The 26,595-nt window shown below is 42.1% G+C and overlaps 1 protein-coding gene across 1 annotated transcript in view; it reads left to right on the top strand.

The window, feature by feature from the left end:
* The window catches only part of MPZL1 (myelin protein zero like 1), a 63,495-nt gene that overhangs the window by 15,686 nt on the left and 21,214 nt on the right, over window positions 1-26,595 (top strand). The window contains exon 2 of the mRNA XM_064594381.1: window positions 24,684-24,850. Within this exon, the coding sequence (XP_064450451.1) occupies window positions 24,684-24,850 (167 nt within the window). The remainder of the gene's footprint in view (window positions 1-24,683; window positions 24,851-26,595) is intronic.

Here is a 26,595-nt window from a genome sequence, read left to right as displayed (position 1 = left end):
TTAGATTTTATTTATTTGAGAGAGAGATAGCAGGAGCAGGGGACAGAGGGAGAAGCAGACTCCCTCCTGAGCTGGGAGCCCAACGTGGGACTCGATCCCAGGACCCTGGAATCAGGACCTTAGCCAAAGGCAGATGCTTAACTGACAGGAGCCACCCAAGCGCCCCTGCATACAAGGTGCTTAGAGTCCATTTGGAGAGAGAACAAATATGCATGAAATAAATGGGACCAACACTTTTGGACTCCTTACTGATGCAGCAGTTTTTCAGAGAAGGGAGGGGCTGTTGTCTATTTTGAGGGTACCTTTTAGAGCCCAGAAGCATCACGTTGCACAAATATTCCTAAGTGTTATTGCAACTGCTTATTTATTTGTCAGAGGCACGTGTGGAGCTGACCATAGGCCAGACGTTCCTTTAAGCTGCTTACAACCCTTAAGTGGGATATTAACTCATTTCACTCTTGTAATAACCCTGTGAACTAGACACTATTATTAGAACACATTTACAGTAGAAGAAACTGAGTGGCTCCTGGGTGGCTCAGTCCATTAAGCATCTGCCTTTGGCTCAGGTCATGATTCCAGGGTCCTGGTATCGAGTCCCACGTTGGGCTCCCAGCTCAGCAGGGAGTCTGCTTCTCCCTCCCCCTTTGCCTCTCCCCCTATTCATGCTCTCTCTCTCTGTCTCAAATAAATAAAATCTTTTTAAAAATTAAAAAAAAAAAGAAGACAAAACTGAGGCACAAAGGGGTCTTTGCCCCAGGTTACACATCATTGCGATTTCACGTAGCCCTCTGGCTTCTACGGTGACAGACCACATAACCACGCTGGTAGGTTTTCAGGAAAAATTGTGATAGCTTGTTAAAAAATGTACCTTACAAGGGGGACAACTTTTGACATGTAAAACAGATAAGATCCATTAGAAAGTGTGACTAAATGAAGTCTAAGAGTCCTGTAGGAACCTGCAAGTAGATAGATGGTACACCTACCCCCTCCCTCTGAAACAAGCTCACAGGCCTTAATAACAGCCCTTTTCATGGACCCTTTACAGCAGTGAGTGAACATCGTTCGTTCTGCTGGTTTCATTAGCTGTGTTTCCTTTTAATTGGGAGTGAAATCAGAGTCAGTATTGTTGTGGGCACCGCAGAGGTGGGATGGGCCCCCTCCCGTCCCCACAGTATCTGGTTCAGATGTGGGAACAAAGATGTCACATATGTATGCACCCAGAGGGTATGAAGAGGTTTGCTCAGCCTGTCATGACGCTCTCTGAGAAGAGCAGGGAAAGGGGACTGGCTTTCCTTTTACCGTGATGAGATGTTGGGGCTGGGGCACGGGCTCCCATCGTGCTGCTGAGTGGTGGTTGGTTGTAACCTCCTGCCTGATCCACAGGAGGAATCACCTGGACTTTCTTATCACCCTGCCTAGGGACAGGGGAGTGGGACAGCTTGGAAGCTGTCAGCAAACTTCAGACTCTTTATTACAAATATATTTTTAAGTGCTTATCATTAGGTACATTATGGGGCAGAAATGTTGTCCATGGACTGAAGTAAAAACCGTGTCACATTAATCTAATATTGCAAATGGGAGGTTCTGCAAACTCCAATGTCAAGAATGTTTTTGGAACCGTCATACAAGGCCATGTCCTGGGTATCTTTTAAAAACACTGAAAATATTTAACATGTCTTATATGTTTGGGTTAACCCTGATGCTGAAATATTTGGTATTCCCTTGATCATTAATAGGCAAAGAAGCTTTTTTTTTTAAAGTCTTATTTTTATGGCATTAAGGATTTTTAAGTTTTATGACATTCTTTTTGTACTTTATTAAGCAGATGCTTAATTTTCTTATTTTTAAATTTAATAAATGGGACTCTTATTTTATTGTGCATATCTTGGATTTTAGGTTCTGGGCTAACTGTTGGGAGGCGGCAAATGTGAATAAAATTCAGACTTTTAGATGCCGAAGGCCTGGGAGAGACTGGGAAACAATTATCAAGAGATGTGTTATAAGTAAACAGAAAACAACATCTTTACCTTTAAGATTTGTGGTTTACTGCATATCTTTAACTTTAAGACAGTTTGTCACATTTGAATATCTCTGACATTGGGATATGCCTTACAATTGTTGGTGAGTTAGAACCAGCATTTTTAGTTGCCGATGGCACATAAAATAATGTGTCTTAACCATCAATGGCATCTTAGAATTGATGAAATATGCTAATTTTTATAACTTTATGTCTTTTCAGCATAATTTCATTTAAACTTCAGAAAAAAGGGGCGCCTGGGTGGCTCAGTCAGTTAAGCGTCTGCCTTCAGCTCAGGTCATGATCCTAGGATCCTGGGGTCGAGCCCCACATCAGGCTCCCTGCTCAGTGGGGAGTCTGCTTCTCCCTCACCCTCTGCCCCCCTGCTCATGCTCTCTTACTCTCTCTACCTCAAATAAATAAAATCTTAAAAAAAAAAAAAGTAGGCGTTGGCCCAGTTTGAGCGAGTGGGTTGGTAGAGATGGCATTCCAGACAAAGAGAAGAGCGTGCACAAAGCATGTTGTTGTTATGGAGTGTATTGTGTTGGAGAAAGGGTTAGGAGTTTGGTGTGGCAGAGATGTTGGAGCTGGGGCGAGATGGGGAGACGGATAAACTGGCAGAATGGTGACCTGGAGCCAGCCTTGGAAGACTTGATGTGGCAGGCAGGGGAGTTGAGCTGTATTGATGTACCCCTATAGCCTCGTAAAGCAGCCGGCCCCTGTTCACATCAGCGAGGGGGTGGGCAGCATTGACATAGTTAACAGAAGATGGTAGGTAATGCAGTATGTCAAATAAAATCAGTAGTACAGAGCTCTCCCAAATGGAAGGAGCTAGCTGGATGCTGTGGAATTAACTGGAAGGAAGAACTTCACTGAATGGGGCTGTTCCTTCTGCCCCAGTTGAGAGTAGAGTTGGGGTTTGGTGGCCTATTCTGGAAGCCTGTTTCTGGACTACCTCTACGACTGCTGGTGAAAAATAGAGAATGGCTTTCATAGGGCAGGCAGTTTTCATCTAGCTGGATGGAAATTTGGGGGGAAGCATGTAGGAAGTGTTGTTTCTAAGCTGTGTTTGGCTTTCTCCTAAGGGTCATTTATTCTGAAATTTATTCCTAAATTAAGAGCTATTTATTCTTACTTTCCTCTAAAATATAACATCTGGTAGAAGAAGATTTTATCACAGAATTTTTTAAAAATAGGTTTTTGGTTTGTGTTTTTGTTTTGTTTTTTTTTTAAAGATTTATTTGTCGGAGAGAGAGAGCACACAAGCAGGGGGAGCTGCAGGCAGAGGGAGAAGCAGGCTCCCCGCTGAGCAGAGAGCCCCATGCAGGACTTGATCCCCAAACCCTAGGATCATGACCTGAGCCCAAGGCAGACGCTTAATCACCTGAGCCACCCAGGCGTCCCTTGGTTTGTGTTTTTTTTTCAAGTTTGGGAATTTGATCCATTATAGGAGATATTTGTTCAGTTTGGGTCTCCAAATAAAAGAGGCACAGAAAATTTGTTCTTCAGAGAGAGCCACTGAGATAGTTAGAAGACCAATGAGGAAAAGTTAATGGAACCAGAATTAAACAGTATAGAGAACTGCTAATTTTTCTGTTCCTTCCAGCTAATTGTAACATTCATTATACCATCTGCAGCCCCTGAATGTATTGTTTTATGCAGAATTTTGCATTGTTAAACTAGTGGAAGGGACTAGTCTATTAAAAACATTTTCTAATTTCATTTCACTTCTAATAAAAATTGAATACTGCTGTATTGGCATCGTTCAAAGTTAAAAATGAGAGTACATGGTAGAAAATCTCTCCAGAGTCCTGCTGAGGAGGCTAACGTTAGTTTCCTGTGTATCATTCCAGAGATATTTTATTGAGACATGAGCAAACCTGTAAGTTGACAGCATCCCATACACGTTCAGCAGCTTGCTCTTTTTTTAAGCAGTGGTTTTATTGAGATATAATTCACCTACTATAGAATTCACCCCTTTAAAGTGTAAAAATTCAGTGGTTTTTAGTATATTCACATAGTGTGGCCATCATTACTACCTAGTTTTAGAACACTGCCATTACCCCATAAAGAAATCCAGTACTCTGGGCACCTGAATGGCTCAGTGGGTTTAGCATCTGCTTTAAGCTCAGGTCATGATGCCAGGGACCTGGACCTGCTTAGCGGGGAGTCTGCTTCTCCCTCTCCCTCGGCCCCTCCCCCTGCTCATGTGCATGTGCGCTCTCTCACTCTCGTTCTCTTTCTCTCTCTCTCGCTTGCTCCCTTTTTCTCAAATAAATAAAATCTTAAAAAAAAAAAATCCCGTACTCTTTAGTGATCACTCCCCATTCCTCTCTACCTGCAACCCGCACTAATCTTTTGTTTGTTTCTGTGGGTTTGCCTATTCTGGAAATTTCTTATAAGTGGAATCGCTGATATGGGACCCTTTGCATCTAGTTTTCCTTAGGATTATGTTTTCCAGGTACATCCGTGATGTAGCATGTATCGATATTTCAGTTCTTTTTATGGCTGAAAAATATTCCATTGTATGGATATACCTTACTTTGTTTACCTGTTTACCAGCTGATGGGCATGTTTTCAGTTTTCTTGGATGTATACTTAGTAGAATTGCTAAGTCATATAGTAACTCTGTGTTTAATCATTTGAGCAACTGCCAAACTGTTTTCCAACGCCCACACCATTTTACATTCCCACCAGCAACATAGAGTTTAAATTTCGCCTCATCCTCACCAATACTTGTTAATATCTTTTTGATCATTATCCTAGTAGGTGTGAAGTGGCATCTCATGTGGTTTTCATTTACATCTCTCTGATAGTAAGTGATGTTGCAGCATCTTTTTGTTTACTTATTGGGTTATTTGTTATCTTTTTTGGAGAAATATCTGTTCCAGTCCTTGCTCATTTTTTAATTGGTTTGTCTTTTTATTGTCGAGTTTAAATCTTCTTTGTATATTTTGGATACAAGCCCCTTATCAGATATAAATTTGCAAATATTTTATCTCTTTCTGTAGTTGACTTTCTTGATGGTATCCTTTGAAGCGCAAAAGTTTTAATTTTGATTTAAGTCCAGTTTACCTAGTTTTTCTCTTATTGCTTGTGCTTTGGGTGTCGTATTTTAGAAACCATTGCCTGTGGGTCGCCTGGGTGGCTCAGATGGTTAAGCATCTCTCTTTGGCTCAGGTCATGATCTCCAGGTCATGGGATCGAGCCCCATGTCTGGCTCCCAGCTCAGTGGGGAGTCCGCTGCTCCCCCTGCTTGTGCGCACTCTTTCTCTCTCAAATGAATAAATAAAATTAAAAAAAAAAAAAAAAAGAACCATTGCCTAATACAATATCACAAAGATTTACTATGTTGTTGTTTTTTTTTAAGATTTTATTTATTTTGACAGAGAGAGACAGCAAGAGAGGGAACACAAGCCGGGGGTGGGGGGTGGGAAAGGGAGAGGTAGGCTTCCTGTGGAACAGGGAGTCCGATGTGGGGCTCGATCCCAGGACCCTGGGATCATTACCTGAGCCGAAGGCAGACACTTAACGACTGAGCCACCCAGGCGCCCCGATTTACTATGTTTTAAGAGTTCTATAGTTTTAGTTCTCACATTTAAGTCTGTGATCCATTTTGAGTTAATTTTTGTATATGGTGTGTCTATGTTTTGGTTTTTTCATTTAATAATATATCTCGGAGATCATTTCATATCAACACTAAGGAACTTCCTCATTCTTTCTTATGATACCATGGTATTCCCTTTTATAGATATACCAAATTTATTTAAACAGTCCACCCATACATAAACATTTGGATTTGGAAATTATTTGAAATATCAAATGGCTCAAAAAGTTATTTCATATCAGCCTCCTCAAAATGGTAGTTTCAACCATTTGACAGACTTTATTGTTTTAAGCATTTCTTGCCATCTAGAGAAGCCTTTGAGTAAATGCCAGTCCTCTGGGGAGTAAGACTCCAAAGAATGGTTTCAGGAGATTTCATTCCATTAAATGTTTATAATAAGTCAGGAGGCAGAATATTTAGTTATCTGAAAATATTTGGAAAAATACTTTTGGAGGAATAAGGTGCTCAAAAATTTTGTTGTACATTTTTAACTATATTTGGTTGCAGATGACTTCATAGCATGTGTCATCCTTTTGCTTTTTTGCAGTATGGTTGTGTCTCACGTCTATAAATCTAAGTGAGTAATAATCTGAACTTTGGGCAGTTCAGCCAGGCACTCCATAGGCTATAGAATGTCTGGAGACTATGAAATGTGGGTTTCTTTTTTAAAGAAAGTAAGCTTGGGGGGAAATCTTGGAATACACCAACACTTGACTAATCTGCAGAGGCTTCTCTGTCTACTTGAAAGTAAGCAAAAAAAAGGGGGGGGGTGATGGACAGCTAAGATTAATATGACAAAGTCTGTTCCTTCAAGTTCTTGAGCTTTACTCATAACACAGTTCTTCATAAAGAAACAATTTCCTCTTATTTTATACACTGATCAAACTAGCATGATGTCATAAAAAGAACAAAGGAGTTGTTCAAATCCTTTTTCTGTTCTTGATAATATGGATCAGTTGCTTACCCTCTCTGGGCCAGAGTTCTTTTATCTGTAAAATGAACTCTGAACTAGGTGAGTTTTTCCAAGCCTATAAATAGGTCAGAGCAATTAATTAGGAGGTACAGGAGGGGCCACTGAAGGCAAGCTGCCGTTAGCTGATGACTTGATTGGAATGGAGCAGATAGTAAATAATTAAAAGCATTTACCAAAGTTCGAAAATAATCATGCTGGGGACATCTAGATGGGGGCAAATAGCCCTGCATATCCAAGTGGCCCCAGAAACATCACTAAATTATATTATGTTCCTGACGTTCATACAAGCCCTATTACCAAATAGCAAAAAAAAAAAACCAGTTAAATGAAATATTACATTCTTTTTTTTCCCATTTTTATTTTGATGTAATTTCAGACAGACAAGAAAAAAGTGCAAAAGAATGCAAAGAATACCATTTACCCTTCAGCTGGGTTTCTCAAATGTTAACATTTTATTACATTTTCTTAATCCCTCTCCCTCATGTGTGTGTTTCTCAACTATATGAAAGCAGAAATGCCAGTCCTTTATCCTTAAATACTTTGTGTGTGTGTGACCATTATCGTTCAGTACTTTATTATTTATTTATTTATAGATTTATTTATCCATTTTAGAGAGAGAGAGCACAAACGTGAGGAGCAGGGAGAGGGAGAGGGAGAGAGAATCTCGAGCAGACTCCACACCCACACACCCAGCATGGAGCCCAATGCGGGGCTCGATCCCACAACCCTGAGATCATGACCTGAGCTGAAACTGAGAGTCAGACGCTTAACCGACTGCGCCACCCAGGTGCCCCTATCCTTAAGTAATTTAATGTTTCCTGAAGACTAAGGGCATTATCTTACATAACCACGATGTAATTATGAAAATCAGGAAATTAATATTGATACAGTACAGTTCTCTGATATATTGGTGTTACTCAGATGTTGCCAGTTGTCCCAATAATGTCCATTATAGTAGAGAATCATGAGTTTCTTTGAGTTGTCAGATCCCTTCTGTCACCTCAGTCTGCCTGAGTCTTTTTTTCTTGCGTTTACATTAACATTTTTGAAGAGTACAGGCCAATTGTATAGCAGGATGCCCCTCCATCGCATTTGTCTGATGATTCCGGTTATGCATGTTTGGCGTTCTGTTCTCAGTGCATGATGCAGGGAGGCATGTCTTACCAATTTTTTCCATTACTAATGATGTCACCTTTGATCCCTAGTTAAGATGGTGTCTGCCATATTTTTGCACTGTAAAGTAACTATTTTTTCCCTTTGTATTTAATAACTATCTTGTGGAGGAATATTTTGAAAGTGTGTAAGTATTGTTTTTCTGCAAACCTTCACTCTATTATCTTTTTATGAAGACAGAAAAAAGATAATACATTTTAGCAATATTTCCATCAAAATGCTTGTGGTGTTACAAAACAACTTCAAGGAGGGGCGCCTGGGTGGCTCAGTCAGTTAAGCATCAGGTCATGATCCTGGGGTCCTGGGATCGAGCCCCGCATTGGACTCCCTGCTCAGCGGGGAGTCTGCTTCTCCTTCTCGCTCTGCCCCTCTCCCCGCTTGTGCTCTCTCTCACTTTCTCTCAAATAAATAAAAATCTGTAAAAACAAAACAAAACCACTTCAAGGAGTTTGTGGCAGCCATAGGACAATTATAGCCATGCAGAATTCTAAATTCTTTCAAAGAAATTAGATATATACACTACTTAGTTTTTTAAAAATAGTCCTCACATACCTAAAGTCAATTTGTAGGCTTATAAATGTACAAATAATCTGGTCTGTTAGTAGCATTGTTACTTTTGAAAGATTTAGAAATGAGTCACACCTAGGAGTTTTTGTTTTTTCCAGGGTTGGGGGTAGAATGAAACAAACAAAAATCCTTTGAGGGGATGTGCCTCTTCCTTCCCTCCTTTTTCTGTTCCTTTCACATCTCCACCAAAAAGTGGATGCCTCTTCCTTCCCTCCTTTTTCTGTTTCTTTCACATCTCCACCAAAAAGTCCACTATTACTATATTGCCCTTCTTAAATACACTTGGTGGTGCCCACTTCCCACGGGATCAAGTTCCAACTTCTCAATATGCTTTTTCAACTTGAAGGCTTTCGTCTATTCCAGCCAAATTAACCTACACAGTTCATTTGTAAACATCATCTCCTTTTTCTCTCTCTGCAAAATGCCCTTCCTATCCATCTATCTTTTTTTAAATTTTTTATTGTTATGTTAATCACCATACATTACATCATTAGTTTTAGATGTAGTGTTCCATGATTCATTGTTTGTGCATAACACCCAGTGCTCCATGCAGAACGTGCCCTCTTTAATACCCATCACCAGGCTAACCCATCCTCCCAGCCCCCTCCCCTCTAGAACCCTCAGTTTGTTTTTCAGAGTCCATCGTCTCTCGTGGTTCGTCTCCCCCTCCGATTAACCCCCTTCATTCTTCCCCTCCTATCTTCTTCTTTTTTTTTTCTTTAACATATATTGCATTATTTGTTTCAGAGGTGCAGATCTGAGATTCAACAGTCTTGCACAATTCACAGCGCTTACCAGAGCACATACCCTCCCCAGTGTCTTATCAACCAGTCACCCCATCCCTCCCACCCCACCCCACACTCCAGCAACCCTCAGTTTGTTTCCTGAGATTAAGAATTCCTCATATCAGTGAGGTCATATGATACATGTCTTTCTCTGTTTGACTTATTTAGCTCAGCATAATACCCTCCAATTCCATCCATGTCATTGCAAATGTCAAGATCTCATTCCTTTTGATGGCTGCATACTATTCCATTGTATATATATACCACGTCTTCTTTATCCATTCATCTGTCGATGGACATCTTGGCTCTTTCCACAGTTTGGCTATTGTGGACATTGCTGCTATAAACATCAGGGTGCACGTACCCCTTCGGATCCCTACATTTGTATCTTTGGGGTAAATACCCAGTAATGCAATTGCTGGATTGTATGGTAGCTCTATTTTCAACTTTTTGAGGAACCTCTATACTGTTTTCCAGAGTGGCTGCACCAGCTTGCATTCCCACCAACAGTGTAGGAGGGTTCCCCTTTCTCCGCATCCCCACCAACATCTGTCATTTCCTGATTTGTTTATTTTAGCCATTCTGACTGGTGTGAGGTGGTGTCTCATTGAGGTTTTGATTTGGATTTCCCTGATGTTGAGCGATGTTGGGCACTTTTTCATGTGTCTTTTCGCCATTTGGATGTCTTCTTTGTCTATCCATCTATCTTGGTTCTTCTCAAACTTATAGCTGAACTTCAAGTGCATTCTCCATGAAACATCCCTGACCTCTCCATTTTTCAAACTTCAACTTTAAATAACCACAGATAGTCTATTTGCTACTTTAAGGAGAGGCCTCCATAGGAACTTTTTAGGGAAGATGAAGTGAAATAAACAAGTCAAGTACAGACCTGGTAGCCTGTGATCCCTGTTTGGAGGACCGTTTTCTTGTGTCCTGCCTTGTGCCCGACCCCGCAGATTGCTGGCGCTCGGTGTCTCTTGTACACGTTCATACGGATGTGTATGTTCGTGCAGAGTATCCAATGAGACTGCATCCCCCACAGAACTAGCTAGCCCTTCATTTGCTATTCAGGAAATTAGTTGTTTGATTGATACTAATCTTTTTTATCTTTTTTGTTATTTTATTCTAACAAAGGCAGCATCTCAACAGGATTGGGGGGGTGGCAAATGTTTTCAATTCTCTCTCATATTTTATTTTCTGTCCAAGGGTGAGCATTTACACTTTGAACTCTTTCTGGCAGTGCTAAGTTGGTGCTGATTAATCTTGTTGACTGAGGTTAAGCATCCATTTAAGGGCAAGTTGGTTTCTTTAATTTACTTTAGGGGAAAAAATGCTTATATGTTTGATTAACAATAACTTCACATTATAGGTATCCTAAAAATTCAGCTGTTATCAGTTTGTTTACTCCTGACATGTTCTTTGAGGGCTTTGTGACCACCAGGAAGTATCCTGTGTGTTGGGCACACGAAGGCCAAGTAAGAGGTAACTCCACCCCTCAAGGGTTCTTGAGTCTAGGAGGGGTGCTCCAGATCATTGCTGTACTAGTACCAAAAAGATTTTGCCTCTCACTTGACGGTGTGGCTTCAGTAATCGGCAGTCAGAGAGAGATGTACAGGAAATACTGAGTAGCAGGGCAGAAGAGGTGGTCAGATCAGGGAGGAATTTACTAAAGTCACGTTTGGGTGGAGTCTTGAGATTCTGTACGATTTTAGACATGGGCCTCGTTCCAAGCTCACAGTGCATCTGCACGCCATGTGCCCGAAGCTGGGCCATCTGCACGGCCTGTTGAGGGAAGTGAGAGCAAGCTGATACAGCTCACCAGGAACAGCCCTTGCCAACATAAAGCCAAAAAGGGCCGTGTTACTTTGAGAAGTCTAGTGTGCCATGCCGAGGACTGTGGGCTTGGCGACGTAATGGGGCAGCTTTGAAACTGGGTTTTAAATTTTAAAAATTGGCATGGATAAATTTGCATTTTAATTAAGAATGCCCAAAGGATAACCAGGGATTAGACAACAGCTGTGAGAGTACCTGTAGCTCTAAAAAGGATTTGGTATTTCCTTCCCCATTGGATTCAGTTCCCCTGTGTGGTTAAACTATGGTTAGTCTGTTTGTCCAGCTTTCGATTGCGGTGGGAGCAGACTGTGGTCTTACACCTCCGTAGTAAACTTTCAAAAACCAAGCAGAACAGTAGTTTTCAAGCTCTCTTCAGTAGATTCCTGGGAAATTCTGGCACCTGTGACTTAGAGCTTTCAAATGTTTGATGTGCATTTCTTTTTTTCCCTAAAGTTTATTTTTTAACAATTATTAAGATAATAACGAAGAACAACATACATAGATACGAAGTCAGAGGCATAATTTGGGGACCTTGAGACCACTGCCATGTTAATTCCGGCAGCTAATGCATTCTTTAGGATAAAGCGGATTATTGTAATTTCTTTTTTTTTTTTAATATTTTATTTATTTATTTGAGAGAGAGAATGAGAGAGAAAGAGTACATGAGAGGGGGGAGGGTCAGAGGGAGAAGCAGCCTCCTTGCTGAGCAGGGAGCCCGATGCGGGACTCGATCCCGGGACTCCAGGATCACGACCTGAGCCGAAGGCAGTCGCTTAACCAACTGAGCCACCCAGGCGCCCAGATTATTGTAATTTCTGTGTATACATTTCTGTGTATACTTGTGTGTGATTAAGATGGTAGTAGCGCACTGCCCCATCTTTTAAGAAACTCACGTCCGTGTATGTGCACTAATGTGGTTTTACAAGGGAACATACCGGTACCTACACTCAACCAAATGCCACGCAAGGCTTGGCTCATAGGCTTCAGGTGCACGTGGAGCTGATAGCTCAGTGGTTACAAGTGTAGAATCACCTGAGGGCTTTTTAAAAATCCTGACGCCGAGGCCACACCTCACACCAATTAAGCAGAGTTCCGGGGGCTAGAGTTGGGACTCAGACATCAATATTTGCCTTTAATAGACTATTTTTCACAGCAAAATTGAGAGAAAGGTTATATATCCGTATGCCATATACCCATATTCTCCCAAGCATGTGTAGCCTCCCTCATTATCAACCTCCCTACCAGAGTGGTACATTTGTTACAGTCGATGAACCTGCACTGATAGATCATAACCACCTGTAGTCCGTGATTTACATTAGGGTTCACTCTAATGTTGTACATTCTGTGGGTATGCATCCATCATTACCATGCGGAGTATTTGAGTAGTTTCAGTAGGCATCAGTATTTCTTAAAGCTCTCTAGGTGATTCCAATGTGCAACCAAGGTCGAGAACCACTGTGCTGTATTGGAGTTCTGGGCCTTATTTATTATTGTGAGTTTTGAGTACATCTTATTTGACTTGTGTGTGAAAACTACCTCTGTCTTCTTTCCCCATGAGAACCCGTACTTTATTTGAATAAAAGATTCAGTTAAAGCTTGATAATCAGCATAGTGAAAAGAGCTGGGCTTTGGGGTCAGAATGTCCTAGATTCACTTTTGGGTCCACATTTGCCGGATAAGTGATTCGGGCAAGTTTCTTAGCCTCTCTGAGCTTCTGCCCAGTAGATAACACCCAACAGTGTTGTGGAAAAATAAGAAATGTTCCCTAGTTCAGTAATGCTTTACCCATAATGACCACTCAGTAAGTGGTGGTTTTCCCATTGCACCCTTTTTGCCTTATTTTGGAGGTGAGGAATACCCTTCTTATCATTGACCATAGGCATATTCTTTTCCAATCACATGGTCTGTTGTTGGCTCTAATATTTTGTATTGTTTTTTTCTGATTTGGATTAAATTGTGGTTCAAGTATCTTCTAACATACTGTGGACCTTCCGATAAGATTTGAGAGCTCAGAAAGATAGATTTAAGTACAGTGGTCTTTTGCTTCAATGAAATTTGTAAGCCATTTCAGCATGTGAGAAGTATGAACTATGTGAGAGTGTTATTTTTTAATCTATAAGATGTGCCCCACAGAGGTCTCAACATGTTCTTTACGCTGAGCATTTTTAGTCCACTGGAATCTTTCAGAAGTAAAATGATCTGATTTTTTACTTTCATCTGTTTGCTAAGAACTGAGAAATGCTAGGACACCTGGTGTAGATGACATAGTTCAGGTTGGCTACAACCATGGCACTTGTATTGACTGCTTGACCGTTTGCACATTTTGGCCTTTTTAAAATTAATTAATTGATTAATTTTTATTTTTAAAAAGATTTTATTTATTTATTTGAGAGAGAGAGTGCATGAGAGGAGGTAGGGTCAAAGGAAGAAGCAGACTCCCGACTGAGTGGGGAGCCCAATGCAGGACTCGATCTTGGGACTCCAGGATCATGACCTGAGCCGAAGGCAGTCACCTAACCAACTGAGCCACCCAGGGGCCCCATTTTAGCCTGTGTAAAGTCTGTGCTAGCACCACGCACATCGGGGGGGTCAGGCACCGTGCCTCTCTCACCACACTGTAGAAATTTGTTTGTCTCCATGAGACGGTCAGTCCATTAAGGGCAGAGGCTGAGTCTCAGTGTGGTTTGAAAGAATGAATTGTTGATTGAAAAAAGAAAAGCGGTAGCAGGAAAGAAAGATGAACAGTACATACATAGAGGAGGGCAAAGAAGAAATACCAGGGCTTTAAGGAGTCAAATGATCAGTTAATGACTGGCCTGATTCAGGACCTTTTGAATGTCTCTCATTTGAGAAACAGAAAGACCTTTGTTGGTGCAAAAAAGGTTAAAGATAGAGATGTGGCCGGCTGGACGCTGATCGTGAGTGGAAGGAATTGACTCTGAGAGGAGTTTAGTAATGCTGTGTCTTAGTGGAAGTACACAGACTTCTCTTTTACTATTATTTTTTTTCAAGATAAAGCGTTTTTTTTTAGACTTCTCTTTTATTATTCTTTTTCAAGATAAAGGGTTTTTTTTTTTAAATTTTAATTCCAGTGTACTTAACATCCTGTGTTATATTAGTTTCAGGTGTACAATATAGTGATTCAACAATTCCATATATTACTCAGTGCTCATCATGATAAGTGGACTCTTAATCCCCTTCACCTATTTCCTCCATCCCCCCACCCACCCACCCCTCTGGTGACCATCAGTTTGTTCTCTATAGTTAACAGTCTGTTTCTTGGTTTGTCTCTCTCTTTTTTCCCCTTCGTTAGTTTGTTTTGTTTCTTAAATTCCACATATGAGTGAAATCATAGGGTATTTGTTGAAAATTTCTCTTGCTAGCTTATTTCACTTAGCATTATACTCTCTAGATCTATTCATGTTGTTACAAATGGCAAGATTTCATTTTTTATGGCCAAATAATATTCCATTGTATTATATATACTACATCTTCTTTATCCATTCATCTATTGATGGATACTTAGGTTGCTTCCATAATTTGGCTATTGTAAATAAAGCTGCAGTAAACATAGGGGTGCGTGTATCCCTTTGAATTGGTGTTTTTATATTTTTGGGGTAAATACCCAGTAATGGAGTTACTGGAATATATGGTAGTTTAATTTTTAATTTTTTTGAGTAACCTCAATACTGTTTTCCACAGTGGCTGCACCAGTTTGCATTCCCACCAACAGTGCACAGGGCTTCCTATTTGTCTACATCCTCACCAACACGTGTTTCTTGTGTTTTTTATTTTAGCCGTTCTGACAGGTGTGAGGTGATAATCTCATTGTAGTTTTGATTTGCATTTACCTGATGATGAGTGATGTGGAGCATCTTTTCATGTGTCTTTTGGCCATCTGATGTCTTCTTTGAAGAGATGTCTGTTCATGTCTTCTGCCCATTTTTAATTGGATTGTTTGTGGGGTTTTTTGGTGTTGAGTTGTTACAGTTCTTTATATATTTTGGACACTAACCCTTTATCAGATATGTCATTTGCAAATGACAATCAATAGGTTGTCTTTTAGTTTTGTTGGTTGTTTCCTTTGCTGTGCAAAAGCTTTTTATTTTGATGTACTTCCAATAGTTTATTTTGCTTTGTTCCCCATGCCTCAGGAGACATATCTAGAAGAATGTTGTTACAGCTGATGTCAGAGAAATTACTGCCTGGGTTCTCTTCTAGGATTTTTAGGGTTTCAGGTCTTATATTTAGGTCTTTAATCCATTTTGAGTTTATTTTTGTGTGTGGTGTGAGAAAGTGGTCCAGTTTCATTCTTTTGCATGCCGCTTACCTAGTTTTCCCAACACTATTTGTTGAAGAGACTGTCTTTTTCCCCACTGCATATCCTTGCCTCCTTTGTTGCAGATTAACTGACCATGTGATTGTGGGGCTTTTTTCTGAGTTCTCTATTCTGTTCCGTCGATCTGTGTGTCTGTTTTTTTGTCACTACCATACTGGTTTGATCACTACAGCTTTGTAATATAACTTGGAGTTTAGAAGTGTGATGCCTCCAGTTCTGTTTTTCTTTTTCAAGATTGTCTTATCTATTCTGGGTCTTAAAGTAGTACATGCACCTTTCTTATTGAACATTTCAAAAGATGAGTCTCCTTTGGGACTCTCTCATCTAGATTGGAAGAAGACTCTTGAAACCTATCTAAACTTCCTCCAAGATAGTTGTCAGCATCCTAACTAGGCCCTGAGTAATTTCTGCAAACAGTGTTTGGGGCATTATCCTAAGGGCATTTGTTGTGAAGCAAGTATATTTTTTTTATGGCTGAGCTTATCTGAGTTTAGTTGGTATGTTTTATTTTTCTTTCTTTCTTTCCTTCCTTCCTTTGTTCCAACTTTCAAACAAATGTTTGTTGAACACATTGACAAAAGGCATTTGTGAGGTAATGAGAATATGATGATGAACAAGGTGGACACAGTCCCTAGTCTCTCCTGGTTACAGACAGACGGTCATTCCAGCAGACTGTGAGGGGGGGCCTTCACAGGGCCAAGCCGAGCAGGGCAGGATGTGGGGGTGGGGGTGGGGGAAGCACAGGGTGGGGAGTTTGGGCAAAGGCTGTGAGGAAGTCACTTTTAGATTGAGGCCCGGAGCATAACTGCAGACAGAGTGTAGAGGAGTGTGTTCATGACAAGTGAAAAGCTTAATTAATTAATTTTTTAAAGATTTTATTTATTTATTCATCAGAGACAGAGGCAGAGGGAGAAGCAGGCTCCCCGCTGAGCAGGGAGCCCAATGCGGGACTCAATCCCAGGACCCTGGGATCATGACCCTAGCCGAAGGCAGACCTCAACCATCTGAGCCACCCAGGCGCCCACTTAATTTATTTTTTTTTAAAGATTTTATTTATTTATTAGAGAGAGAGAGAGCATGCACAAGCAGGGGGAGGGGCAGAGGAAGAGGGAGAAGCAAACTCCCTGCTGAGCAGGGAGCCTGATGCAGGACTAGATCCCAGGACCCTGGGACCATGACTGAACCAAAGGCAGACGCTTAATGAATTGAGCCACCCAGGTGCCCCAAAAAGCTCCATTTATTAATATTTAGGGTTCATTGAATAGAGTATGTTTTTAATAGTCTCACTTACTTTGTGCTATCCAGCTGAGAGAGGTCCAAAGTAGAGAGCCTGATTCATGGAAGAAAGGAGCCCACTTTGGCAGCAGAGTGGCCCTGTTCTGAGGATGGGAGGCCTCTGGCCCAGCATCTGTATGGTTTCCACTGACACACATCATCCGTTGGCTGTACTTTATCCAACCTGATTGTAGGAGTCACAGTTGATACTGTGAAGGAATCCTGTGCTGAATGCTTTCTCTGGAACATTCTGGAATTTAAAAAGCAAGTCTCTTATCAGCTTACTGATGTCTTCCTTTCTTTAGAAAAACACAATTTTTGTTATGAAAAATAAAATATATACAAAGGAGTGTGTGTGTGTACAGTTTACAGAGCTAATGTTAAAACGAGCTCCCATGCCCTCACGACCTACCCTAGGAAATCAAATGTTACCAATAGTGGGTGCCTTTTTCATCTTGCCCCCTCCACCCTCTTCCACTAACACCCACCATCTGAATCGTGTTCCATGTTCTTTTGTTTTTCTCTTTTAGTATGTTTTAAAAGGTCATATTTAGGCTTGTGTTAGGAGATATTATGATATCAGATTAACATTGTGTACCAACAGCCAACAAGAGATAGGCTAGAAAGCCATTTAAATAAATTGCTTGATTGTACTCTTTTAGGCAGGAGAATATACTGGTAACATCAAAGTGTTTCAAAAAAAATTTCAAAACAAAAGCCTTCTTTCAATTTCAAGGAAAAACGTAGCGGGGGTTGTTGAAAGGGTGAGGTTTTTACACACCGGGTACTATAGACGGACCAGCAGTGATATGACAAGGAACTGCATCCATCGTTAAGTTTTGGGGCCCCTGTCTAGGCCTTGAAAGTGTTTATTCATTCATAATAATGCTATTCCAGTGTATTTCAAATGATTTTATGGTATGAGAGTTTGAATTTACTTGGCGTAAGACCATTGGGCATGTTAATTAGGAGGCATTATTGACATTGCATGACTTCAATAATTCAAGATACTGAAATAGGACATGTCAGGGTGCCAGCCTGGGTGGCTCAGTGGGTTAAGCGTCTGCCTTCAGCTCAGGTCATGATCCCTAGTTCCTGGGATCAAGCCCCACGTCGGGCTCCCTACTCGGTAGGGAGCCTGCTTCTCCCTCTCCCTCTTCCTGCCGCTCCCCCTGCTTGTGCTCTCTCTCTATCCCCCTATCAAAAAAAAATTTTTTTCTTAAAAAAATAATTAAAAAAAAAAAGAAATCGATCATGTCAAGAAATAGACTCTTGGCCAAACTATTCTTGAATTTGCTTTTTTCTTTGTGGTTGCAATGGATGTTGTTTTGTTGCTTTGTTTTTTTCCTGAGCTGTTGTGGTTCTCCATCCAAAAAAGAAGAATATCAAATTTTGGGTATCATATTTGATTACTGTAGAATGACCCCTGGTGAGTTGATTCTACAAACTTTTTGATTCCTCGTCAAATGATTTTTCAGGCTTTTCATTTGAATTGATCTACAAGAAGGGTTGTCCTCGTTCCATTTCTTGCCCTTTGAATGCGAGTGTAACTTAGCAGGATTCCTTCCCCCAGGAAGAAAGTAAGCTCAGCGCCTGTTAAACCATTTTGAAATTTACATGTAAGTTAATATATAATTCAGAATCCAAAGTCGGCAGGATATAAAAAACGTTTATATGTCACTTCTCTTTTTATTTCATTTCATTTCACTTCTGTGTTTTTATTCCTGAGGCAGTTGGTTTTTCCAGGATTCAACAGGAGACTTTTCCCCATCTGAATTTTGAATTAAAGCTTTAATAATTCTCACAGCAATATTTGCCACTAACCTAAATCTTAGGCCTAAAAGATCCCTACTTAATATCTCATTCAGACTGGGATTCCAGGCCCCAGTGGCGTGGAGCGATGGGGTTTACAACACCAGTTTCTCCACATCTCCGTGTACAATTGCATTTTTAGCCGTTTTAGCTAACTCTCTTTCATGACTGTGAAGACAAGCCATCTGAATTCCACAATGATTTTACTATGTATTTCCATAATACTCCTAGTGACTGGGGGGTGGGGGTGGGGAGAGGCTGGACAGAGCAAACCATTCCGAGTTGTTTAAGAAACCAGTGAGCTCATCCCTTGCTGAGCCGCAGGGCATGCAGCGGGAGAGAAACCTGTCCTTTACCCACGCCGTGCCTGCCGTTGCCCACAGGGCACAGCCCATTCTTGCTCATCGCAGGTGCTCAGAACGGGCTGCGCTGTGCTTGGCCAACCGCGGGCTTCTAAGCAAGGGAGGCCACTGCGCAGCTGGGCAGAGCGCCGGCCTCAGCCCTCCCGACGGGGGCTTCCTCAGCCCTTGTCTCACGGCATCACAACTCCCCGGGATACCTCACATCTCTTTGTCCTTCGTGTTCTCTGTATTTGGGGGCACTCATCGCGGGCAGAGGAGCAACAAAGTGACCAGGGTGCCTGCTGCGGCGTGGCTGAGGGAGAAGATGGAGAGGCGAGGTCTGAGCGGAGGCTAGACGAGTTGGGCTCCTAGTTGGGCTAGAGTTGTGGGCCTGTGAGCCTGGTCCTGGCGAATGTGGAGAACCCTTGGAGTATTTTGAGCAGAGGAATGATACGGTCTGATATGTATTTTAAAAAGATCTCTCTGGCCTCCCCATGGATTGGCTGCAGTTAAGTGGGTGAAGGTGGAAGCAGAGACACCAGTTTAGGCAGCCACTGAAATAGCCCAAGTGAAAGATGATATGGCTTGGACCAAGATGGCGGCATGGGGCAAGGCAGGGAGAGATCACTTTTGAGAGATGTTTCTAAGTAGACACAACATGTTTTGTGATAGCATGGAGGTGAGTTGTGAGAGAGAGAGAGGTGTCAGGAAGCCTCAGCCCCTGGAAGGCTGGTGCTGACATTTACTGAAACGGAAGAGGCCATGGAACGGTGGGTTTGAGAGTGGGAATCGGAAATTCAATTTGGACATATTAAATTTGAGATGCCAGTTAGATCCAAGTGAGGTTGTTCATAGACATTTGTGTGTGTGTGTACATACAGGGGTCATCAGCATTTAGGAGATAATTACAGCCTTAAAACTAGGTGAGACCATCAAGAGAAGAGATAAGAGGTCTGCGGAAGGGTCTGGAACTCTCCAGCATATGGAGGTCAGGAGAACTAGAAAAGGAGCAGGCAATGAGATAAGAAGAGGACCAAAGAGTGATGTTTCAGAAGTCAAACTGAGAAAAAACAGTTGTTCCAAGTGGGGATCGATCAACTGTGTCAGATGTTGAGGTTTGAGAATTGACTATTGATTTAGCCACATGGAGTCATCGGATTGTTTAACCAGAAGAGTTTTAGTGGAGTACTGGGAATAAAAGCCTCAGTTGGGTTTATTCAAGAGAATATGGAAGGAGAGAAATTGGGCACAGTGAGCATGGACTATCCTTTCAAGATTTGTAAAATAGAAGAGGACAAAACAGCCATCGAGGTGGGGAGATGCAGGGTCAAGATTTTTTCCCTTAAAGCTGGGATATAAATATAAATGTGGGCAGTTATGTGGCTGATGGCAGTAACTCAGGAGAGAGTAAAAAATTCCGGAGAAAGAGGGAGAATTGCTGGATTGACATCCTTAGTTAGGCAAGAGAAGATGAGGTCCTGTACACAGTGGGGCGGCCTTGGAGAGGAGCGCAGATGTTTCCCTGTGGTGGTGGAAGGGAAGAGTTTGTGGGCGCAGCCGCAGGGAGTTGGGGAACCGGGGATGTTCTCTTCTGATTGATTCTGTTTTCTCAGTGAAATAGGAAGCACAGTCTTGGGTGGAAAGTCAAGGTTCGAGAGGAAGGTATGAAATAGTCCTCTCAGAGAGTGGCAAGTAGATGGACTAGGGAAATGGGGAAGGATTGCTGGGCAGCATTAAGAGCCCCCTTTGAAGTTACTGGTCCTGAATTTCAGGTGAGACCAGTCAATGGGATTGTGTGCTTTTCTCCATCTATAGTCCACTCCCTTGGTGGGATGCAGAGGGGGTAGAGGATTGGGTTGAGGTCTGGCCGGGAGTGTGCACCGAGGGGAGAGAGTCGGGGGATGAGTCCAGTCATGCACCATGGAACCAGTCTGAGTAGGACAAAATGAAGACGTGCTGAGCATGAGAGACCGTAGAGACTGGAGGGTTGATGGATTTTACGTTCTGTTGCGGCTGAAGGATCAACAAAGTCTCAGGGTATTGGGAGAAGTGCTCTGGAAAGACAGGAGGTGGAGTCAGGGAGTAGAGAAGCCTGAGATGTGGAGGGGGTGCTCATATTAATAATAGGGTCTCAGGCCATGGTTCTCAACCATGGGCAGTTTGACCCTGAGAAGATGTTTCGGTGTCTGGGGACATTTTTGGTTACCACAAGTGGAAGGGGTCAGATACCACTGACATCTAGTAGAGGCCAGGGACTGTGCTAAACATCCTGTCATGCATAAGTCAGCCCCTGAGCAGAGAACAGTGACGCCCAGTTTTCAACAGTGCAGAGGCTGAGAAGCCCTGGCCTAGGGTAGGATGTGGGAATGGGTGGCTGGGATAGGCCTGAGGATGATATTATAGGAAAAGAGAAGATACACAAAGAGACTAGGGCTTTGGAAGGTTCATTTTAAGACTAATGGGATCTCCCAAGAACTGGGACAAGGGTAGTGCTGGTGAGAAAGAGAGAGAGCCAGGGATGAGAAGATGTTAACTAGCTATGTATGGAGCCATTTTATTTTTTTTGGAACTGTTGATTGGCCAGAGTTGGAATTCATAATCCTGGCAATAAGAGCTGCATGTCCTAATTAGCCAAAGAGTGACTTTTTTTTTTTTTAAGATTTTATTTATTTGACAGAGAGAGACGCAGCGAGAGAGGGAACACAAACGGGGGAGGGAGAGGGAGAAGCAGGCTTCCCGCCGAACAGGGAGCCCGATGCAGGGCTTGATCCCAGGACCCCGGGACCATGACCTGAGCTGAAGGCAGACGCTTAATGACTGAGCAACCCAGGCGCCCCCCCCCCCTTTTTTTAAGTCACTTGTTTATTAACCAGCTCTCATATAATTGAGTCTGTCTCAGATAGATTGTCTAAAAGCCATTTAGGGATTTGGTTAGTCTTTATGGTCAAAATTCAGTGACTGTAAACTTGGACACTTGGCCTAGTTCCGTCTTTAAATAACCTCTCAGGTGTCAGATTTTGCAAGCCAGCCTTGAGGCAGGGATCTGGTTTAAGAAAACCCTTGAGGAGACTTTTATTTATTGACTTTATAGTCTGGCTTCCCTTGCAGTGCTCACCACCGTGGAGAAAACTAGTCAAAATGACACGGAGTAAATAAGGATTAGAAACCAGTGCTACTTCCTGGAATGAGCTGGTCAGATCGCCTGGTCTTGTGCTTTGTCCCTCATTTTGAACTCAGATGCCTTGGGGCTGCTTTTCTGCCTACCCACAATGGCAAGGAACGTCTTTTGTTTGCTTCTTGTTTGAAAGAAGGGCTTGTTTTGAGGTTTGGACCACAAATAATAATCCATTGTTCTCTATAATAATAATCCACCCTCTTTAGCAGAAAAAATCTGCTTGATGCAGTGTGGCTATCAGTTTATTTAAAAGAATAGCCAAAAGTGCCCATTGTGTCCTGAGAATAAACATTTGGAAGATGGTTGGGAGGACTGGGGGAGTACTCTTGTTCTCCTTGGCCTAGAGTCATGGTTAAGATCTCAGGAAGAAAAAATTCTGAATATGATCATCAATCCTGGGTGACAGACAGTACCCTTCCTTATTCTGCTCATCTGTTACATTCTAGGAATAATTGGGACACTGCAGACATGGATTCTTTCCAAACTATGTCTTTAAAAAAATATCTTAGGGGCGCCTGGGTGGCTCAGTCGTTAAGCGTCTGCCTTCCGCTCAGGTCATGATCCCAGGGTTCTGGGATCGAGCCCCACGTCGGGCTCCCTGCTCCGCGGGAAGCCTGCTTCTCCCTCTCCCACTCCTCCTGCTTGTGTTCCCTCTCTCGCTGTGTCTCTGTCAAATAAATAAAATCTTAAAATAAATAAATAAATAAATAAATAAATAATATCTTATTTGGAAGATAATCTTTTCTACGTTAGCTTTAATTGGTTTCATTTTTAGGCTAAATAATTTTTTTTCTAACCTTCATTTAATCCATGAAAGTGTCTTTTTTGAGTGAAGATTATTTTATTTTAGCAGCAATCCTTAAAATTCTTACAGTTGGCTCTGCTTACAGATTTGAAAAAAGGAGCTATTTTTATATTATAAGTGATAGACATTTTAATGACTATTTCTGGGCTTAGGCTAACTGAATAAACTCAATGGGTGAAGTGAAAATATGACCCAGCGTGGTCAGCTAGTTCTTGAATACCTATGTATCAAGCACCCTGAAATGTAACAGTAGATACCATTTCATTAAGGAAAGCAAAATATGTTGTGCATGTTTTTTGCCTTAAATCCCTTATAGGAAAAGGGTCAGTTAAACAATAAACATGGCTTTTTTTTAAAGATTTTATTTATTTTTGGGGCGCCTGGGTAGCTCAGTCGGTTAAGCGTGTGCCTTCGGCTCGGGTCATGATCCCGGGGTCCTGGGATCGAGGCCCGCATCGGGCTCCCTGCTCTGCGGGAGGCCTGCTTCTCCCTCTCCCACTCCCCCTGCTTGTGTTCCCTCTCTCATTGTCTCTCTTTGTCAAATAAATAAATGAAATCTTTAAAAAAAAAAAAAAAAGATTTTATTTATTTTTGCCCGAGAGAGCGCAAGCGTGTGCGCACGTGCACACAAGTGGGGGGCGGGGTGCAGGGAGGGGCCAAGGGAAAAGCAGACTCCCCACTGAGCCGGGAGCCCGACTGGACTGGCTTCATCAACTGAGCTACCCAGGTGCCCCTGGCTTTTTTCTTTTTCTTTTCTTTTTAAGATTGATTTATTTATTTTAGAGCGGGGTGGGGGGCAGAGGGAGAGGGAAAAAATCTCAAGCAGGCTCCCCACTGATCACAAGGTCCAGTGGGGGTCTTGATCCCAAGACCCCGAGATTATGACCTGAGCTGAACTCCAGAGTCCAATGCTTAATGACTGAGCCACCCAGATGCCCCTAAATATGGCTTTAAGTGAAGTGATACCTTACCTAGAATAGCTTTAATTGCAATGAATATGGAAGGTGAGAAAAGTTCAGTGTGCTAGCAGTTGAAATTTAACAGGTAAATAGAACTATTTAAAGAAGTGAAAAAAAATAGGCCCTCTGCATTATTAAAAATAGACCATCAGGGAAGCAACCAAGATGTCCTCCGAGAGGTGGATATCCATAAAATGGACATTATTCAACAGTAAAAAGAAATGAACTGTCTTGCTATAAAACGACATGGAGGAAACTTAAATAAATATTGCTAAGTGATAGCAGCTAATCTGAAAAGGCTACATTTGCTGTATGGTTCCTATATAGCTATATAGTGGTCTGGAAAAGGCAAACATAAAGAAACAGTACAAAGATCAGTGGTTGCCAGGGATTGAGGGGGAGGGTGGAGAGGAGTGAATAGGTGGAGCACAGGGGATGTTTAGGACAGTGAAATGATTCTGTGTTTTACTATAATAGTGGATACATTGTCAAAACCTGTGAAATGTGTAACACAGAGTGAGCCCTAATGTCAGTGATGAGTTTTCATTAACAATAATGTAACGATATTGATTCATCAATTGCAACACGTACTACACTAAGAAAAGATGTTACTAATAGGGGAAACTTGGTGGGGGCGGGGAGTGAGGGAATAGATGGGAACCCTCTGCTTCCTGCTCAGTGTTTCTGTAACCCTAAAACTACTCTTAAGAAATAAAATCTGTTAATTTAAAAGAAAACAAACATTAGGTATAGCTGAACTAGTGAAAATATCTTCCTACTGAAAAACAAAAACAGAATCCCAGACGGTCAGCAGTTTATCCTGCTTGTTGGAAGTACCTGGCTGTGGACTCTTTGGCCAGAAATGTGTAGTACACAATGGTACACAATGGTACACAATGGCAACAGATATATTTTATATATCAAATAACTTTCTCATTATCTTTGTTGTCTTCTCTAATAGATATGCACTGTGGTATTTATGCTAAATCCTACTCAAGCTTTCCTTGTTCTTCTCTCTCCAGTGACCACTGATGCATCAGCCTTGGAGGTATATACACCAAAAGAAATCTTCGTGGCAAATGGGACACAAGGGAAGCTGACATGCAAGTTCAAGTCCACTAACACCACCGGCACGTTGACCTCGGTCTCCTGGAGCTTCCAGCCAGAGGGGACCGACACCACTGTGTCGGTAAGAATGCTCACTTCCTCCTGCTGAGCCTTCCTCCCGGGTTCTTCACTGCTGTGGTATAACGAATATCCATTCTTCTGATGGTTCACTTCCCAAACGAGTGTGTTGACACGTAGATTCCAGGGCCCTTCTCTAGCTTCAAACTCTCCAGGAAAAAAATAAGTTCAGCATCCCTTAAATGCAGTTATTTCCTTGGCTTTACATGGATGGCACTCTCCTCTTTCCAGCCCCCTATTCTTCTCCATCAAATCCCCTTATGGAATTTCTCTTCCACCGAGTAGCTTCTAGTTGACCTGGCTGACTAATCATGGTTTATCCTCCACATTTCAGCTTTCATTTGTCCCATTTTTATTTGTATTTCTTTGAAGTATTCCTATTTTATACACACACACACTCCTTTCTGATTTAAGTATGAAGTTTTTTTATTTGTGGTCCATCTGATTCAGCAGTAGTCCTGGAAACTTACTGTGCAGGGGCTATGTAGGGTCCTCAGAACGCTGTGTCCTCCCCCGGGAACAATTAGGGATAGGAATGGTATGTGGGGGACTTCAGACTAAGGTGAGGGGCAGAACAAAGACGAGCCCCAGAGAGCTGACAGGAAGATTAGTCAGTCAGTAGCTGAGTGCTAGCTGAGCAGTGGGGTGCTTCACGTGGACTGGCCATCCTGATTATTATTTTTTTTTAACTTATTTTTAAAAGATTTTGTTTATTTATTAGAGAGAGAACATGCAAGAGAGCACAAGCAGGGGGAGGAGCAGAGGGAGAGGGAGAAACAGGTTCCCCGCGGAGCAGGGAGCCCGACACGGGGCTCGATCCCAGGACCCTGGGATCATGACCCGAGCTGAAGGCAGACACTTAATGACTGAGCCACCCAGGCGCCCCAACCAACCTGATTCTTGTCTGGAAGATGGGGATGAGCAGACCTCCCCCTGGGGCTGCTATGAGGGTCACGGAGGATTGTTCAAGTGCTCAGGACCACATCTGGCTCCTGCAGTGCTAACTTGCACAGTTTATCCTGTTTCTGTTGTTCCATCTGCACATGGACGTGCTTTAGCAGGGTCTCACATTTCAGGGTGTCGGTCCGCGTCAGGGACAGAGTCTGCCACTTCTCTTTGAGATAAATTCTTCTGCATGATGATGAGTTACATTGTTAAGCATCGTCTGGATGCTGAGCCCCCCACATGCCTCTGTCACATCGCTTCCTCACCCTCGCGAGGAACAAGTGTTTTCCCCACTACAGATTTGGGGGGCACGGGAAACTGCTCAGAGGGTCATGACCTACCCAAGGTCACACCATACAAGCTGGAATTGTTCAAACCCTGTTTTGTTTCCCTCTAGTTGCTGTTATTTCCCTTATATATCCTTTCTATCTCAGATGGAAAAATTTGTTAATAATATTTACTGTCTCTAGGCTTTAGGGATTGCTTAAAGCAGTGTTTCTCAGTCTTTTTATTCATTATCACCTTCCTAAGGAATCTTTTTGAAACATGCTCTCCAAATTTCTTTCCCCCTTCTATGAAATTTTAAGACCACAGATATACTGTTACATCTTCATTTGTGCTTTATTTTGTAAAAAGAGTAAGATTTTTTTTTATCCTTCTTTACCCTTAGGGCCAGTATTTGCCCCCACTGTGAGAGATGTCACCCCTGTTGAGAATGCATGGTCTAGAAACTCTAGAAGCTGCTGTTTGTTCATCTGTGGAAGTTTTGAGTGTCTTTTTTTGCTGAGAGTATTTGTGCTAAGA

The sequence above is a fragment of the Mirounga angustirostris genome, unplaced genomic scaffold (assembly GCF_029215605.1).
Source record: "Mirounga angustirostris isolate CCGP_5_RB_7025 unplaced genomic scaffold, mMirAng1.0.hap1 SCAF_6, whole genome shotgun sequence".
NCBI lineage: Eukaryota > Metazoa > Chordata > Mammalia > Carnivora > Phocidae > Mirounga > Mirounga angustirostris.
This window is presented reverse-complemented; position numbering and strand designations above follow the sequence as displayed.